Genomic DNA, 17890 nt, shown 5'->3' with positions numbered 1-17890 from the left:
TACTCACGAGCAGGTTCGAATCAGAAATATAAATTCATTATTTAGCTTTAGCATTGAGCTGAGGTCAGAATGGTTTTGACTGCTGTGCATTAGCTTGTCTGTTAGTAGTCAGTTAATGAATGAGAGTCAATGAGATTAGAGAGGAGCTTTTAGACTTGGAGGCTGACAGGAGTGGTACTGCCCTGGAGAGACCTCCTGATGGTCCACCATCAGTGGTCCAGGATCAGTTGTCTTTGCCTCTGTTCTAACTCTAAACCTGTACAATACAACTGACCTGGGATGAATTGATAAGAACAGTTTGAATTGCTGTTCAAATATCAACCGTTCTCCCTTCCTTAATGTAATCACTCTAACACTGAGGTAAAACCCTGGGAAGGAAGAAGGGATGCATTTGAAAGGAATTCAAACTGGGCCTTAGTACCTGCTGCATCTTAGGGCCCTGTTCTATAATAGGGCCCTGTTCTATAATAGGGCCCTGTTCTATAATAGGACCCTGTTCTATAATACTCTTCAACTGTATCATTCCTTTCCTCTCTTCCTTGAAGTCATTTCAGAAGGAAGGAAGGAGGCATTTTGAGTATTCTAACAGGGCCAATGTTTGGGCTGTGTATCGCAGCTTCTTCACCTGTTGTCCCACCAGCCGTCCTCACCACAGCCTCTATCTCTGCTGCCCTCTGCAGGCTGCTGCTGGAACTGCTGGAGCTGCTGTTTGACAAGTTCAACGCGGTAGCTGCGGCCCACAGTGTGGTGCTGGCCCACCTGCAGCAGATCGTGGTGTCCCCCAACGGAGCCCAGGAGGGCATCAAGCTCTATGAGCTAGCCGACGTCTCTGCTAAGATCCAGACCGTGCTCCAGGTCAGTTCAAGTTTAAAATATCAACTTTTGAGTCCATCACAGTCCCGAATCCCTGCACCACACACAAATAAAAAATATCGACAAAGATCCATCTGCCGTTCTGTGTATCCATAAAGATTCACGGATGATATTGCCGCAGATGATTTGCACACATGTGGTTAAACCTTTAGACTGTGAAAGCATAGATTAGGCTTCCATGAGCAGGAATGATCACACATGATGTTAACTCGGAGAGACAAGACTCACTGTTCAGACATCAACTACAATGACAAAAACAGATATAGCTTTACCTTCAGTGACAAATCTTTACTAATGCAGATTACACTATTTACTGTACACGTTCATTGTAGAAATCTATCTGGTTCTTCATATGCGGCCCGGGGGTGTGACTGTGAAAGCATGTCGTATCCATAGCAGGAGGGATGTAGGCTAATTCCTTGAGAGAATGCTGTTACCTCTGTGTGTGTTGTGCATCCAGCTAGGAATCCTGGCAGTGTTTCACCCAACACTCGTTTGTGCAGCCAGTCAACGTTGTCTTTCTTTTCAAAGAAGAGATTATTCTTGTGGAACGAGTGCTGAGAGTACACACACGTGTATAGAAAAAACACATTGAAAAACACATATTCAAACAAACACACACAAAAACTCTCTCCCCTCGTCTAGTCAGTGAGTGCTGGGGGTGCCTGCCTTACATGGGCGTTCCTCTGGGATCTGTCATAGGTCACTTCCAAACAGCTGCTCATCATCTCAGCCAATCAGACGGGAGCAGAGAGCAAACACAGTGCAGCCGACACGCACCAATTAAAGGACTGCAATTAAACCAGGCAATCAGGGGAAGTGCCTGTTCCTGTGTGTGTCACAACTAATATCAACCCCACTGTAAAATGTGTCTTTTTTCCCATTCCTAATCTGACACGATGATGAAATCCATAGCGCTTGATTTCTTCCGCCGCGTTGTAAGACGTAAGCCTGTGTGTAGGTGGACACATTTCAGAGTGTAGTGAAGTGTGAAAACGAGGGGAGGGATGAGAACGGAACACGGGTCTGGTGATGAAACGGAGGAGCCAGAGGGGGCGTTGGCACGGGAACAGCCAGTTCCGCTGGGGAAGCGTTCCAGTAACGTGAAGCTCGCTGTCCCCTGTGGAGGGAGTCATTGTGAAGTGTAGCTCCAGGGTAGTTTCCCGTCACACATGTGAGTGATGGCTGGGCTCCAGCTTGAGCTCTGAGCATTAAAGAGTCTACAGTCAAACTACAGATGGAGGAGTGAGGATCCACATCATGGTTCTAGGACTGGTTTTCGAGATATGGTCTCTGACTGTTCTCTCCAGACCAGTCTGCTGTCATGTAGCTTGGTCTGTATGGATTAGGCTTCCAATGACACAAACCCATATAGCCTTACCGTTAGTGACCACAAGCTTTACTAATGTGGATTGACTACACGTTCATTGTAAAAATCAATCTGGTTTCTTTATATGCAGCCCAGGGCTGTATGTAGAACTGTGAAAGCAGACAGAATGTCAGTGAGTCTTGCCTTTTGTAGTTAGCATAATACATTTTTTTTAAATAATATGTTTTTTCCTCCTCCATCCCGAGTGCCTGGTCACACCTCCTCCATCCCCAGTGCCTGGTCACACCTCCTCCATCCCCAGTGCCTGGTCACACCTCCTCCATCCCTAGTGCCTGGTCACACCTCCTCCATCCCCAGTGCCTGGTCACACCTCCTCCATCCCGAGTGCCTGGTCACACCTCCTCCATCCCCAGTGCCTGGTCACACCTCCTCCATCCCTAGTGCCTGGTCACACCTCCTCCATCCCTAGTGCCTGGTCACACCTCCTCCATCCCTAGTGCCTGGTCACACCTCCTCCATCCCTAGTGCCTGGTCACACCTCCTCCATCCCTCGTGCCTGGTCACACCTCCTCCATCCCTAGTGCCTGGTCACACCTCCGTCCCTCGTGGCTGGCCACATCCCCGTCCCTCGTGGCTGCATTATTGTTTGTCACTTGGCCGTAAATTACACCCATTAATTTTTCTCGGTTGCCCAGGCTATTTCACTATTTCAACAATAAATCATGTTTCCATTGTGTTAATGATGGAAATGGATTTCCAGGTTTTTACTCTGTTTATTCCAGAAGAGTAATGAGAAGAGAATGGTTCAGGCCATTGGGTGTCTGACTGCACCCCATATGCCAGGTCTTGAAATATGCAGACAGACAGATGAACAGTATGTTTACATTGTAACACTTCTGACAGACAACTATGAAGCTCCGCCCATATCTTTTGGACTTCACAGCGTTCTCAGAAGGCATGGATTACTGAGTCATTGTTAGTTTTACACTTAAGACATGACTCTGCCATTGTGCTGTAGAATTTGTGAATTTTGTCTCTGGTTGAATAAATTCTATACATTGGTTTGTACTGGATTAAGCTACATGTTCATGAACTGTTTTGTTAGTTTTGCTCCAACATTCCCTCCATCTTGTGGCAACATTACTCTCCTCATCAGCATCGTGTGTGAATTTGAATGTGTGTGTGTTTGTTTGATTGTATGTTTCAATGTGTTTTTTCTTTTGCTCGTGCTGTCCGTGTACACGTTTGTGTATAGATAGCTGAGGAACTGCATTTCAACTGACGCGCTTTCATGTTCTCAGCACTCGTTCCACAAGAATAATCCCTTCTTTGAAAAGAAAGACAACATTGACTGGCTGCACAAACGAGTGTTGGGTGAAACACTGCCAGGATTCCTAGCTGGATGCACAACACACACAGAGGTAACAGCATTCTCTCAAGGAATTAGCCTACATCCCTCCTGCTATGGATACGACATGCTTTCACAGTCACACCCCCCGGGCCGCATATGAAGAACCAGATAGACTATTTACTGTACACGTTCATTGTAGAAATCAGTCTGCATTAGTAAAGATGTGAAATATTGTGGTCACTGAAGGTGAGGCTACATGGGTTTGTCATTGTAGTTGATGTCAGAACAGTGAGTCCTAGTTAACATCATGTGAGGTAGACCTCCTGAGGGACATAGTGAAGAGTTGACAGCAGTTTGCTCCTTTCCTCTTTTCTATTTTACACTCTGCTCTTTTCTTATCTCGCTCTTATTTTCTCCCTCACATCTTTTCTCTTCCTTGTTTTCGTCTCGTTCTAAGTCTCTGAGGACTAGCGTTCTCTTCCTTTTCTTTTGAGAGGAGAGAGACGTAGGGAGCGAGAGGGAGAGCAAGCGAGGGGGCGGGGGAGGGAGGGAGCTAGAGAGAGATGGGCACAGACCGGTGGAGGGGGGTGACTGAAAGAGAGGAGAGTAAAGGGAGAGAGAGGTGCACACTGGGATTGAGTATATGGGCTTATCATCACTCCATCAGACCAGGAGTCAGACGGTGACCTTGAGCACATTTTTTCCATCACATTTTCTTTTCTCTTGCGTTTTCTCTCTCTCACTCATTCTCTCACTTTTTTTCACCCCTCAAAACCACTCAGAATGAAAAGCAGTGACTCCGCAATGCCAACTGTTGCTAAGGCGGCCCTGAGCTAACTGCGGACGGGCGGGCAGGCAGGCCTTAGGGCTCGAAGACGCAGCTAGACTTGAATCACATTTTGTCCAAAGCCTACTTTAGTGGAACTGAGGACAAATGCTCTGTCTTATTGAACATTGATTATCTAAGACCCAGGCCCCTTGATTGGCTCAAAATTGGTCCTTACACTAAGCTGTGATTGGATAGGTACTGGATCAACAGAGTCATGATTTGTCTGGGCCAACTGATTGCCTGCCAGTTTATTCACCGCTGTTGCAGCTCTGTTTGGAGGAGAATATGAAGAGATGGACAGATAGAGGTGGCGTTGTATACTCTCAAAGCCAGTCAGATGGATAATGGTTGGATGGAGTTTATTAAAATAGTTTCAATCCAAATCTGACCCTTCATACTGTACATTGGCTACCTAATCACCCCCTAGCTTCCAATTGGCTCAGTCACCTACCCTCTCCACGACAACTCCACTTTACTGACGTTACTGTCCCCATGGGGACATGCTGTTAAAGTATCATGTACACATTTAGATTGGCGTTTAAATACAGTAGACAACACATTGACAATACAACATTCATAACAGTTACATACCAATTAAAAGAGACTAGCCTGCTGGCCTTACTGGGTCGATAGGATCATTTCGCCCGAGCTGTTTAGGAGGGATATCACACCTGGCACAAATTATTGTCTAGTTCTGTTATTCCTGCCGGGGGGGTACCCTATACCTGCACCCAGAGGGGAGTAGTTCAATGTCTGGGTACATGGGGTGGCTTGGGTGAAAAATCTTTAGTGAGCCTTGCTGATGGCCCTGACATGAAAGATCTCGTCCAGACCTGTCTGTTTCTCCTTTGCTTGACGTGGTGATAATCTGTCTCAGCATATTTCTCTTGTTGACAGTGGTCTTGCTGAACCAACAAACAATACAACAAGTTGAAATACTCTCAATGAAAGATCTGCAAAACAGAGTCCGTTTAGTCCAGTCAACATTAAAAGATCCCAGCTTGTTGAGAAAGTACAGTCTCCGTTGACTCTTTTATAGATAATTATTGTCCAAGAGGACAGCCAGATGTGTGTATTTCTCTATGTTCTGACCTGTTACAGACGTAGGTGGTGTTTTCTTCCTGAAGTCTATGCACATCTCTTTGGTTTTGTTGTTATCGAGGACCAAGTGTGATTCATCACAGCACTCTAGTCATTTAGGACCGGGCCATGGGGTTCCTCACCATCATGCAACAGTCTGATCAAGGCAGTGTCATCAGAGAACTAAACTAGGTGTCTGTCAGGATGGGAACTAGTACAACTATTAGTGTACAGTTGGTTGTCCTAAATAAAATAGTCAAATAAAGGTAAATGAAAGAGATTGTGTCAGGGACGATGGATAGAGAGTTGGAGAAAGAGAGAGAAGGGAGTGTAGGCATTGCGCGGCTATGCTGTGCCTTTGTGTTAATGGAAGGCATTAAGCCATTCGCTCTCCAGCGGCGCGGGCACTAGAGCTGCTACCGCTGCCTCTGCTCTGCCAACCCCAGGTTGCCAGGGGCTCCTCACTCCCCCGCCGCCGCGATGTGCGATAATGTCATCTCTTGATTAGAATACTCATTATGTGAAATGAGGTTTTCTTATTCAGTCACTCGTGTTATTATTTTCTGGCCGATTGTATCTTTGTGAGTCTCTCCTTCTCTCCCACTCCCTCTCTCAATCCTTCTTATTCCATTTTCTTTCCATCCCTCTCTCTTTCTCTCCCTCAATCACCATTCTTCTCTTTCTCTTTCCCCCTCCCTTCCTCTCCCTCTCTCTGCCACCTCTCCCCCCGTCTTTCCTGCTCTCTTCAAGAGACAAACTCAGTATGACAGCAGCACATGTTAGTCTAGCAGCACATGTTAGTCTAGCAGCACATGTTAGTCTAGCAGCACATGTTAGTCTAGCAGCACATGTTAGTCTAGCAGCACATGTTAGTCTAGCAGCACATGCTAGTCTAGCAGCACATGCTAGTCTAGCAGCACATGCTAGTCGAGCAGCACATGCTAGTCGAGCAGGCAGCACATGTTAGTCTAGCAGGCAGCACATGTTAGTCTAGCAGGCAGCACATGTTAGTCTAGCAGGCAGCACATGTTAGTCTAGCAGGCAGCACATGTTAATGCCTGATAGTCTGGCAGCAGCACATGTTAATGCCTGATAGTCTGGCAGCAGCACATGTTAATGCCTGATAGTCTGGCAGCAGCACATGTTAATGCCTGATAGTCTGGCAGCAGCACATGTTAATGCCTGATAGTCTGGCAGCAGCACATGTTAATGCCTGATAGTCGGGCCGCAGCACATGTTAATGCCTGATAGTCGGGCCGCAGCACATGTTAATGCCTGATAGTCTGGCAGCAGCACATGTTAATGCCTGATAGTCTGGCAGCAGCACATGTTAATGCCTGATAGTCTGGCAGCAGCACATGTTAATGCCTGATAGTCTGGCAGCAGCACATGTTAATGCCTGATAGTCTGGCAGCAGCACATGTTAATGCCTGATAGTCGGGCCGCAGCACATGCCTGATAGTCTGTTAATGCCTGATAGTCTGGCAGCAGCACATGTTAATGCCTGATAGTCTGGCAGCAGCACATGTTAATGCCTGATAGTCTGGCAGCAGCATGTTAATGCCTGATAGTCTGGGCCGCAGCACATGTTAATGCCTGATAGTCGGGCGCAGCACATGTTAATGCCTGATAGTCTGGCAGCAGCACATGTTAATGCCTGATAGTCTGGCAGCAGCACATGTTAATGCCTGATAGTCTGGCAGCAGCACATGTTAATGCCTGATAGTCTGGCAGCAGCACATGTTAATGCCTGATAGTCTGGCAGCAGCACATGTTAATGCCTGATAGTCTGGCAGCAGCACATGTTAATGCCTGATAGTCTGGCAGCAGCACATGTTAATGCCTGATAGTCTGGCAGCAGCACATGTTAATGCCTGATAGTCTGGCAGCAGCACATGTTAATGCCTGATAGTCTGGCAGCAGCACATGTTAATGCCTGATAGTCTGGCAGCAGCACATGTTAATGCCTGATAGTCTGGCAGCAGCACATGTTAATGCCTGATAGTCTGGCAGCAGCACATGTTAATGCCTGATAGTCTGGCAGCAGCACATGTTAATGCCTGATAGTCTGGCAGCAGCACATGTTAATGCCTGATAGTCTGGCAGCAGCACATGTTAATGCCTGATAGTCTGGCAGCAGCACATGTTAATGCCTGATAGTCTGGCAGCAGCACATGTTAATGCCTGATAGTCTGGCAGCAGCACATGTTAATGCCTGATAGTCTGGCAGCAGCACAGGTTAATGCCTGATAGTCTGGCAGCAGCACATGTTAATGCCTGATAGTCGGGCCGCATTGCAGATTCCTGAGGGAGGCTGTATGTCAGGCTACTCTTTGCCCTGCCTCTACTCTGACAGTGGGGTGCTATAGTTCCCCTATTCCACCCTGCAGCGGCCTTGTGTGTGTGTGTGTGTGTGTGTGTGTGTGTGTGTGTGTGTGTGTGTGTGTGTGTGTGTGTGTGTGTGTGTGTGTGTGTGTGTGTGCACTTGTGTCTGCAGGTGTGAAATGTACCCCACCATCATGAAACATCTCTACTAGCTAGTATCTATGCTCAGGTGTGTGTTGATGCTGTTGGCTCTTGTCTTGGTGTAGATTAGATCTTGTTGGCAGTTGTCTATGTTGTCTCTTGATAGTTCAGGTATGTTCTGAAGACTAGCAGTTGTGCACTAGCATCTATATATTAGCTCGTGGCTCAGGTGTGTGTTGATGCTGTTGGCTCTTGTCTCGGTGTAAATTAGTGGCGGCCATCTTGTTGCAGTTGTCTCTTGTTCACGTCTGTGCTGTAGTGCTGAATGATTAGTGCTTTTTGAGGTTGGTTCGATTATTATTTTTAAACATTAAATGCATTATAAAATAATGACATTACTTTGATTTTAGAGCATTTTAATGGGAATTCCAAATCCCAAAATAGTGAACATTCAATATCCAAAACATTGATAATATTCCATTGTGTTCCTATGAAATAATAAAATATTTCAGTTGTGTATATTACTTCATTTTTATTTGATGACTTTATTATTTAGTCATCTCTCTCTAAAAAAAAGTTCCATCAAGTTACACACAATACCCCACAATGACAAAGTGAATCAGAAGTAAAGTATTCAAAGTATTCAGACTTTTTGCTATGAGACTCGAAATTGAGCTCAGGTGAATCCTATTTCCATTGATCGTCCTTGAGATGTTTCTACAACTTGATTGGACATGATTTGAAAAGGCACTCAACTGTCTATCTAAGGTCCAACAGTTGATAGTGCATATCAGAGCAAAAACAAAGCCATGAGGTCGAAGGAATTGTCTGTAGAGCTCCGAGACAGGATTGTCTCGATGCACAGATCAGGGGAAGGGTACCAAAATATTTCTGCAGTGTTGAATGTCCCCAAGAACACAGTGGCCTCCATCATTCATAAGTATAAGTTTGGAACAACCAATTTAATCCATTTTAGAATAAGGCTGTAACGTAACAAAATGTGGAAAAAGTCAAGGGGTCTGAATACTTTGCGAATGTGCTGTATGTTCTCCCCAGACTGTACTGTCTTTAGCCCTCCTATTTAGACAGTTCCCCAGACTGTACTGTCTTTAGCCCTCCTATTTAGACAGTTCCCCAGACTGTACTGTCTTTAGCCCTCCTATTTAGACAGTTCCCCAGACTGTACTGTCTTTAGCCATCCTATTTAGACAGTTCCCCAGACTGTGCTGTCTTTAGCCCTCCTATTTAGACAGTTCCCCAGACTGTACTGTCTTTAGCCCTCCTATTTAGACAGTTCCCCAGACTGTGCTGTCTTTAGCCCTCCTATTTAGACAGTTCCCCAGACTGTACTGTCTTTAGCCCTCCTATTTAGACAGTTCCCCAGACTGTACTGTCTTTAGCCCTCCTATTTAGACAGTTCCCAGACTGTACTGTCTTTAGCCATCCTATTTAGACAGTTCCCCAGACTGTACTGTCTTTAGCCCTCCTATTTAGACAGTTCCCCAGACTGTACTGTCTTTAGCCATCCTATTTAGACAGTTCCCCAGACTGTGCTGTCTTTAGCCATCCTATTTAGACAGTTCCCCAGACTGTGCTGTCTTTAGCCCTCCTATTTAGACAGTTCCCAGACTGTACTGTCTTTAGCCCTCCTATTTAGACAGTTCCCCAGACTGTACTGTCTTTAGCCCTCCTATTTAGACAGTTCCCCAGACTGTACTGTCTTTAGCCCTCCTATTTAGACAGTTCCCCAGACTGTACTGTCTTTAGCCCTCCTATTTAGACAGTTCCCCAGACTGTACTGTCTTTAGCCCTCCTATTTAGACAGTTCCCCAGACTGTACTGTCTTTAGCCCTCCTATTTAGACAGTTCCCCAGACTGTACTGTCTTTAGCCCTCCTATTTAGACAGTTCCCCAGACTGTACTGTCTTTAGCCCTCCTATTTAGACAGTTCCCCAGACTGTACTGTCTTTAGCCCTCCTATTTAGACAGTTCCCCAGACTGTACTGTCTTTAGCCCTCCTATTTAGACAGTTCCCAGACTGTACTGTCTTTAGCCCTCCTATTTAGACAGTTCCCCAGACTGTACTGTCTTTAGCCCTCCTATTTAGACAGTTCCCCAGACTGTACTGTCTTTAGCCCTCCTATTTAGACAGTTCCCCAGACTGTACTGTCTTTAGCCCTCCTATTTAGACAGTTCCCCAGACTGTACTGTCTTTAGCCCTCCTATTTAGACAGTTCCCCAGACTGTACTGTCTTTAGCCCTCCTATTTAGACAGTTCCCCAGACTGTACTGTCTTTAGCCCTCCTATTTAGACAGTTCCCCAGACTGTACTGTCTTTAGCCCTCCTATTTAGACAGTTCCCCAGACTGTGCTGTCTTTAGCCATCCTATTTAGACAGTTCCCCAGACTGTACTGTCTTTAGCCCTCCTATTTAGACAGTTCCCCAGACTGTACTGTCTTTAGCCCTCCTATTTAGACAGGTCCCCAGACTGTACTGTCTTTAGCCCTCCTATTTAGACAGTTCCCCAGACTGTACTGTCTTTAGCCCTCCTATTTAGACAGTTCCCCAGACTGTACTGTCTTTAGCCCTCCTATTTAGACAGTTCCCCAGACTGTGCTGTCTTTAGCCCTCCTATTTAGACAGTTCCCCAGACTGTACTGTCTTTAGCCCTCCTATTTAGACAGTTCCCCAGACTGTACTGTCTTTAGCCCTCCTATTTAGACAGTTCCCCAGACTGTACTGTCTTTAGCCATCCTATTTAGACAGTTCCCCAGACTGTACTGTCTTTAGCCCTCCTATTTAGACAGTTCCCCAGACTGTACTGTCTTTAGCCATCCTATTTAGACAGTTCCCCAGACTGTGCTGTCTTTAGCCATCCTATTTAGACAGTTACCCAGACTGTACTGTCTTTAGCCATCCTATTTAGACAGTTCCCCAGACTGTACTGTCTTTAGCCGTCCTATTTAGACAGTTCCCCAGACTGTGCTGTCTTTAGCCCTCCTATTTAGACAGTTCCCCAGACTGTACTGTCTTTAGCCATCCTATTTAGACAGTTCCCCAGACTGTGCTGTCTTTAGCCATCCTATTTAGACAGTTCCCCAGACTGTACTGTCTTTAGCCCTCCTATTTAGACAGTTCCCCAGACTGTGCTGTCTTTAGCCCTCCTATTTAGACAGTTCCCCAGACTGTACTGTCTTTAGCCCTCCTATTTAGACAGTTCCCCAGACTGTACTGTCTTTAGCCCTCCTATTTAGACAGTTCCCCAGACTGTACTGTCTTTAGCCCTCCTATTTAGACAGTTCCCCAGACTGTACTGTCTTTAGCCCTCCTATTTAGACAGTTCCCCAGACTGTACTGTCTTTAGCCCTCCTATTTAGACAGTTCCCCAGACTGTACTGTCTTTAGCCCTCCTATTTAGACAGTTCCCAGACTGTACTGTCTTTAGCCCTCCTATTTAGACAGTTCCCCAGACTTCCCCAGACTGTACTGTCTTTAGCCCTCCTATTTAGACAGTTCCCCAGACTGTACTGTCTTTAGCCCTCCTATTTAGACAGTTCCCCAGACTGTACTGTCTTTAGCCCTCCTATTTAGACAGTTCCCCAGACTGTACTGTCTTTAGCCCTCCTATTTAGACAGTTCCCCAGACTGTACTGTCTTTAGCCCTCCTATTTCCCCAGACAGTTTTAGCCCCAGACTGTACTGTCTTTAGCCCTCCTATTTAGACAGTTCCCCAGACTGTACTGTCTTTAGCCCTCCTATTTAGACAGTTCCCAGACTGTACTGTCTTTAGCCCTCCTATTTAGACAGTTCCCCAGACTGTACTGTCTTTAGCCGTCCTATTTAGACAGTTCCCCAGACTGTACTGTCTTTAGCCCTCCTATTTAGACAGTTCCCCAGACTGTGCTGTCTTTAGCCATCCTATTTAGACAGTTCCCCAGACTGTACTGTCTTTAGCCCTCCTATTTAGACAGTTCCCCAGACTGTGCTGTCTTTAGCCATCCTATTTAGACAGTTACCCAGACTGTACTGTCTTTAGCCATCCTATTTAGCTAGGCTGCCTCAGCATGCTTCAGAGCTGTCTAAATAATTGTATTAGTTCTACGAAGTAGAAAAGGCATACTTTCACAAACTGTCTCTGTCCCTCTCGTCGTTGTGTTCATTCCTCTCTCATGCGGTCTGTATGTATCTAACCTAACGTATTAGGCGTAAAAGTGAATCTGTCCAGAGATCTGTATATAAAGATGAGATGCTCATGTCTCCACCCTAACAAATGGGAGTCGTTGTCCCAAAGACAGGAAGGCAGGCAGGAAGCTTAGGTCCAAAATAAACCCATAGAAACACATTGGGATTAGTTTGGACAGAACTAGTGAAATCCCTTACTTTGCCTCTTCCTCTCTGATCAGTCTTTGTCCGAGACGGAAAAAACAGGTGCAATGGATTATGTTCATTGTCGTCAATTAACACGTTTCTGCGCTGAACTAGGTTGAATATTTGCTAAATGAAAACTACAACTGTCTTCAGCCCAGTGTTCCACATATATATATTGGAATTCAAGTAATTGAACCAACATTGGTCAATTTGTTGTTTAATAACAACACCCCGAAATGTTTGTTAATCGTTCAGCACGAGTTTGCTGAAGTTAAGCATCTGCCCTCAAACGTCTTTATCTAGCTACAGGGTCTTCACAAAGTATTGACACCCCGTGACTTTTTCCACATTTTTATTTGTGCTACAGACACTGGCCTACACACAATACCCCATAATGTCTCAGTATATACAAATGAATTCAAAATGAAAAGCTGAAATGTCTTGAGTGAATATTAAAATGAAGTATTCAACCCCTTTGTTATGGCAAGTCTAAATAAGTCCAGGAGCAAACAAGCCACATAATAAGTTGCATGGACTCACTCACTCTGTGTGCAATAATAACATGATTTTTGAATGAATACCTCATCTCTGTACCCCACACATACACTTATCTGTATGGTACCTCAGTTGAGAAGTGAATTTCAAACACCGATTCAACGACAAATACCAGGGAGGTTTTCCAATGTCTCGCAACAGAAGAGCACCTATTGGTAGATTGGTAAAACAAAAAACGCAGACATTGAATATCACTTTGAGCATGGTGAAGTTATTAATTACACTTTGGATGGTGTATCAATACACACAGTCACTACAAAGATACAGGCGTCCTTCATAACTCAGTCGCCGGAGAGGAAGGAAACCGCTCAGCGATTTCACCATGAGGCCAATGGTGACTTTAAAACAGTTAGAGAGTTTAATGGCTGTGATAGAATTGAGGATGGTTCAACAACATTGTAGTTACTCCACAATTACCTTCATTTCTGAATACGAAGTGTTATGTTTGGGGCAAATCCAACACATCACTGAGTACCACTCTTCATATTTTTAAGCATTTTGGTCGCTGCATCATGTTATGAGTATGCTTGTCATCAGGAAGGAGTAGGGAGATTTTTTTTATGACAAAAAGAAACGGAATGGAGCTAAGCACAGGCAATATCCTAGAGGAAAATCTGGTTGTCTGTTTTTCTACAGACGATGGGTAACAAATTCACCTTTCAGCAGGACGATAAGCTAAAACATAAGGCCAGGTTATTGACTTAAATCGTCTTGAAAAATCTATGGCAAGACGTGAAAAAGGCAGTCTAGCAGTGATCAACAACCAACTTGACAGAGCTTAGAGAATTTTAAAAAGAATAATGTGCAGTTATTGTGCAATCCTGGTGTGCAAAGCTTTTAGGGACTTACCAAGCGAGACTCACAGCTGTAATTGCTGCCAAAGGTGATTCTAACATGTATTGACTCAGGGGTGTGAATAATTATGTAAATGAGATGTTTCTGTACTTCATTTTCAATAAATTAGCAAACAATTCTAAAAACATGTTTTCACTTTGTCGTTATGGAGTACTATGTGTAGATGAGAAGAATAAAACACACTGTGGAATAAGTCAAGGGGTATGAATACTTTCTGAAGGCTCTGTAGTATCTCTCACAGCAGATAAGGTGTGTTTGGAGAGATGGGGGTAAGTTGTTGGCTCTTGGTAAGGTGTATATTAGCCCAGCGGAAGCCATCTTGTTGGCAGTTTCTCCAGCGTATCTTGTTATTTCCCCTCACTTCTCTCCACCTTCTAGCTACACACTCATTTGATAGGCTAGCCTATAAATGGAAGCCTCTAGATGATTTGTTTTTTCCCTCCACTTTGAGAAGTGTGGAATCGTGTTGACCTTTCCACTTGGCATGCTCTGAGACGGACACCGGATCTGACAGAGACACGAGAGGGCACACAGTTACACGGCCTGAGCTGAGACTTCCCATATTCCACTGAGCGACTGTCTCCAGGAAGGCACAGTATGGAGTAGGTTAACATGGGCTTTTTGAAAGCCAAGAGCCATGTAGCACTGTTTGGAAATGCCGGCTGTGCTTTCCCAGCGTGGTTTAAGTGTGGATGAGATATTGATTGGGACTTTAAAGAGCGGCTGGTAATTCTCAGTATTGGTGTCAGTAAGGGAGTGGAACAGTGTTGTCTGCTGTCACACTTTTCCACCGAGGTAGAGTGTGTGAATAAATGTATTGATTTTTCACACCAGTGAGCCCACGTTATTAGGCTTCTATATTCCAAGCTTGCACCACTTCACTTGATGCCTCCCTCCTCTTCTCTGTGAACATCAGTCTTCTGTTTTTATCCATCACACCGTGTCTCAAGTTCTTCTGCAGTTGTCTTATGAAATTAGAGGCACTCAGAATCTTTCAATGTATCATACATACACTGTAATCCCACTAGATCCAGTCACATTGGATACGGTTGCCTCTCACCAAATCATCAAGCGTGCCAAGAATCATACTTATCTAAACTCCACTTTGACAAGTTTTGTCAGATTTTCCCTTGAACCTGAACAGTAGTTGCAAGCAACAGCGTTATGTGCTTAGAAAATATTTAGGTAAAAAACAAATCTTTCAATAGACACGGACAAAAAAACTCCACCTGCCATCAGATGATATAAGACCATATGGTCTGACTGAGACCAAAGACTCTATCTCATAAGACCCTGCTGAATCCCTCACCACAGTCACCCATAGGGACCATGTTTGACCTATATTTGGCATGGCCTGACCTTCGACCTCGCGACAACATAGTCCAACGCGTCTGAGCTTTCTAATTACCCTAGCGCTTGAGTATTCTGCTATGATGCCATGGTGTCTCCATGACGGCGAGGCTACCGAGTTGATCCGCCAGCCCCGCTGCTGTGTGCCCAGAGTGCAGATGAATGCTTTTTAATGAGCAGTGGTGAGGACCTTTTGGAGCTAAGGTGCGATTTAGCAAATCAAGGATGGATGTCGTCTGTCTGTTCTTACAGAACACGTCTAGAAATATCTAACACTTTATTAGGCTACTTGTCGATGCTATATAAAACGCAGGCTCGCCTGGCCCAGCTGAAAGATAATCTATGACACATGGCAGCTGTAGTAGTGAACACTCTCCTCCTGTTCTATTGACACAGTGAGAGCCTGTGGCTGGGGCCGAAACCACACTGAATAAATCATAGCACAGCCAGAGATTAGCCGAGACAAAGGAGAAGCGTATGTTCAAAGTATAGAAATATATAAAGTAGTATGTGAGGGAGTTAAATATGCAGGCCTTCCTCACGGCTTGTCAGCCAAGTGAAAACAAGGCAAATTGAACTGCCAGTAAAACAACAGCCAGACGACAATGATCTGTTTTAATTAAATATGATGCGCAGAGACATTGCTGTGTTGTTTCTTTCCTAACGCTTTAATCAACATGTCACTATTTCACTGTAATCCTACCCCACCCATCCACCCCCGATGTGTCATATTTACATATTACTGGGGCGCGGTGAAGCTAGTATATTGATTGTGTCGAAATTCCATCATGGCCCCTCCTTTTGTGTTTGAGAGAAGAGAGATTTTAAAGCTAATTATTCTAATCTGACGGTATGCTTTATAGTTTCCCGTTCTCCTGTACATGCACAGCATGTTCTCCTTCAAACATTCCTTATCTGAATTGTGTGTATACGAGTACAGGTGTGTGTGTGTGTGGCTCTCAACGGTCAAGGCGTTGCAATACAGAAGAGTCATATTGTTCATTTGTGTAAGAGCTTGGATTCCATGTAGACCCATTGCCAGGGTCATGCTTGCTTAGACTTGCTATTGATGTTTTTCCTCTTTCTATGTCTCTTCAGTCCAAAAAACTGTCAAACTGCTTTGGGACAGAGCAAGGACAACAAGAGGAATGAAATGCAACAGGCTGCCTGTAGCGATGTTTCTTTGTCAAAGTCTTCAGAGGGATGATGAAAAGTGGTACGGTCCAGTTGGGACACCTTGAAGGTCCGCAGTGGTCCAGTCCAGAGGGAAAGAGCTGGACAAAGCTTTTCTCTGAACGTTCTAAGGTTTTTGGAAGGTCAAGTCAGGGAGTGAAATCTTTTCGTGCCCAAGGCAATTTTTGAGGCTTTCACTCGAAGCCACCACCTGAGATATCAATCGATACATTTTCAACAAAAACATGTGTCTAGGTGGACTCCATTCCTAAAAGAATGTATTTCACTAGCAAAGTTCCAAAAAGGTGTGAGGGAGAAGCAGAAGAGCGAAACAATCAAAGAGCTCATTGATTACCGAGATAATTCTCTGGACGGCTTTGATGGACAGAAAGGAAGTCAAAGGACACAGAGTCCTGTTTATTTCTTTATTTTCCTTTAATGGACTCCTCAGCCATCCCACCACAGGTGTTCTCCTGGAATCCCTTTAATGGACTCCTCAGCCATCCCACCACAGGTGTTCTCCTGGAATCCCTTTAATGGACTCCTCAGCCATCCCACCACAGGTGTTCTCCTGGACTCCCTTTAATGGACTCCTCAGCCATCCCACCACAGGTGTTCTCCTGGAATCCCTTTAATGGACTCCTCAGCCATCCCACCACAGGTATTCTCCTGGAATCCCTTTAATGGACGCCTCAGCCTTCCCATCACAGGTATTCTCCTGGAATCCCTTTAATGGACTCCTCAGCCATCCCACCACAGGTATTCTCCTGGAATCCCTTTAATGGACTCCTCAGCCATCCCACCACAGGTGTTCTCCTGGAATCCCTTTAATGGACTCCTCAGCCATCCCACCACAGGTGTACTCCTGGAACCTCTTCAGTGGGCTGCATTGGTTAATTAGACTAATTCTTCAGGACTACTGTAATAGACCCAACAAAGCCTTGTGTATCCTGCTCATTAAGACACACACACTTCCTCTCCCAGCACAAAGGAAACAAAGGTTGGGAGGTTGGCTTCGCTGCTGGTAGTGAACGACAGTGGCACACGTCCATAATGCCTTTTCTCCTGAGAGAACAGGCACTAACTGCAGCCCAGCGGGCTGATTTACTTTTGGGACCAGACCCAAGTCACTAGAGTGTATAGAGGAACAATGGCTAATATAGTGGTTGTCTTTGTGTGGGGGAGCTGAAAATGGTGGCCAACACTCGGTTATCAAAGTGTGTGTGTCAAACACTCACAATCCATGAACTCCGGGCTCAGTTTATTATCTGGTGTGAAGAGCGATTTGCAGTTTCACAGCGGCTTTATTCGCTACCCATTTCCCAATGATCTTTCTTGGTACACGGCCATGAATATTGATTTGCTGTGTGTTAAAGCATCCCTCTCTTGAAGTGCGGCCTCACATCTCATCTCTCCTTCTGCAGATTGGGGTGGCAGCAAGCCATGGGGGTTTCAAAGAGTTGGTCAGCCAGCCAGTCACCCCTGTGAAGGTCACAGTACAAGTCCCCAATGGTGACAATCTAATTTCTTTACTGCTGGCCCAATCTGGGGCCGTACCATGACGCCTGTTTGGTAGGGGTCAGTAGAGTCCGACCCGGCTCCCACCCTCCAATAATGGAACACTGTCATGTGCCATCCATCGGGACTTCAGTCACTAGG

The 17890-nt window shown here is 45.2% G+C and overlaps 1 protein-coding gene across 1 annotated transcript in view; it reads left to right on the top strand.

The window, feature by feature from the left end:
• The window catches only part of LOC135516586 (exocyst complex component 4-like), an 89979-nt gene that overhangs the window by 57819 nt on the left and 14270 nt on the right, over nucleotides 1–17890 (top strand). Inside the window, exon 7 of the mRNA XM_064940932.1 lies at nucleotides 681–855. Coding sequence (XP_064797004.1) covers nucleotides 681–855 — 175 coding nt within the window. The remainder of the gene's footprint in view (nucleotides 1–680; nucleotides 856–17890) is intronic.

This window comes from Oncorhynchus masou, chromosome 27, assembly GCF_036934945.1.
Source record: "Oncorhynchus masou masou isolate Uvic2021 chromosome 27, UVic_Omas_1.1, whole genome shotgun sequence".
Classification (NCBI taxonomy): Eukaryota; Metazoa; Chordata; class Actinopteri; order Salmoniformes; family Salmonidae; genus Oncorhynchus; species Oncorhynchus masou.
The sequence above is the reverse complement of the archived record's forward strand: the minus strand, read 5'-3'. Positions and strand labels throughout refer to the sequence as shown.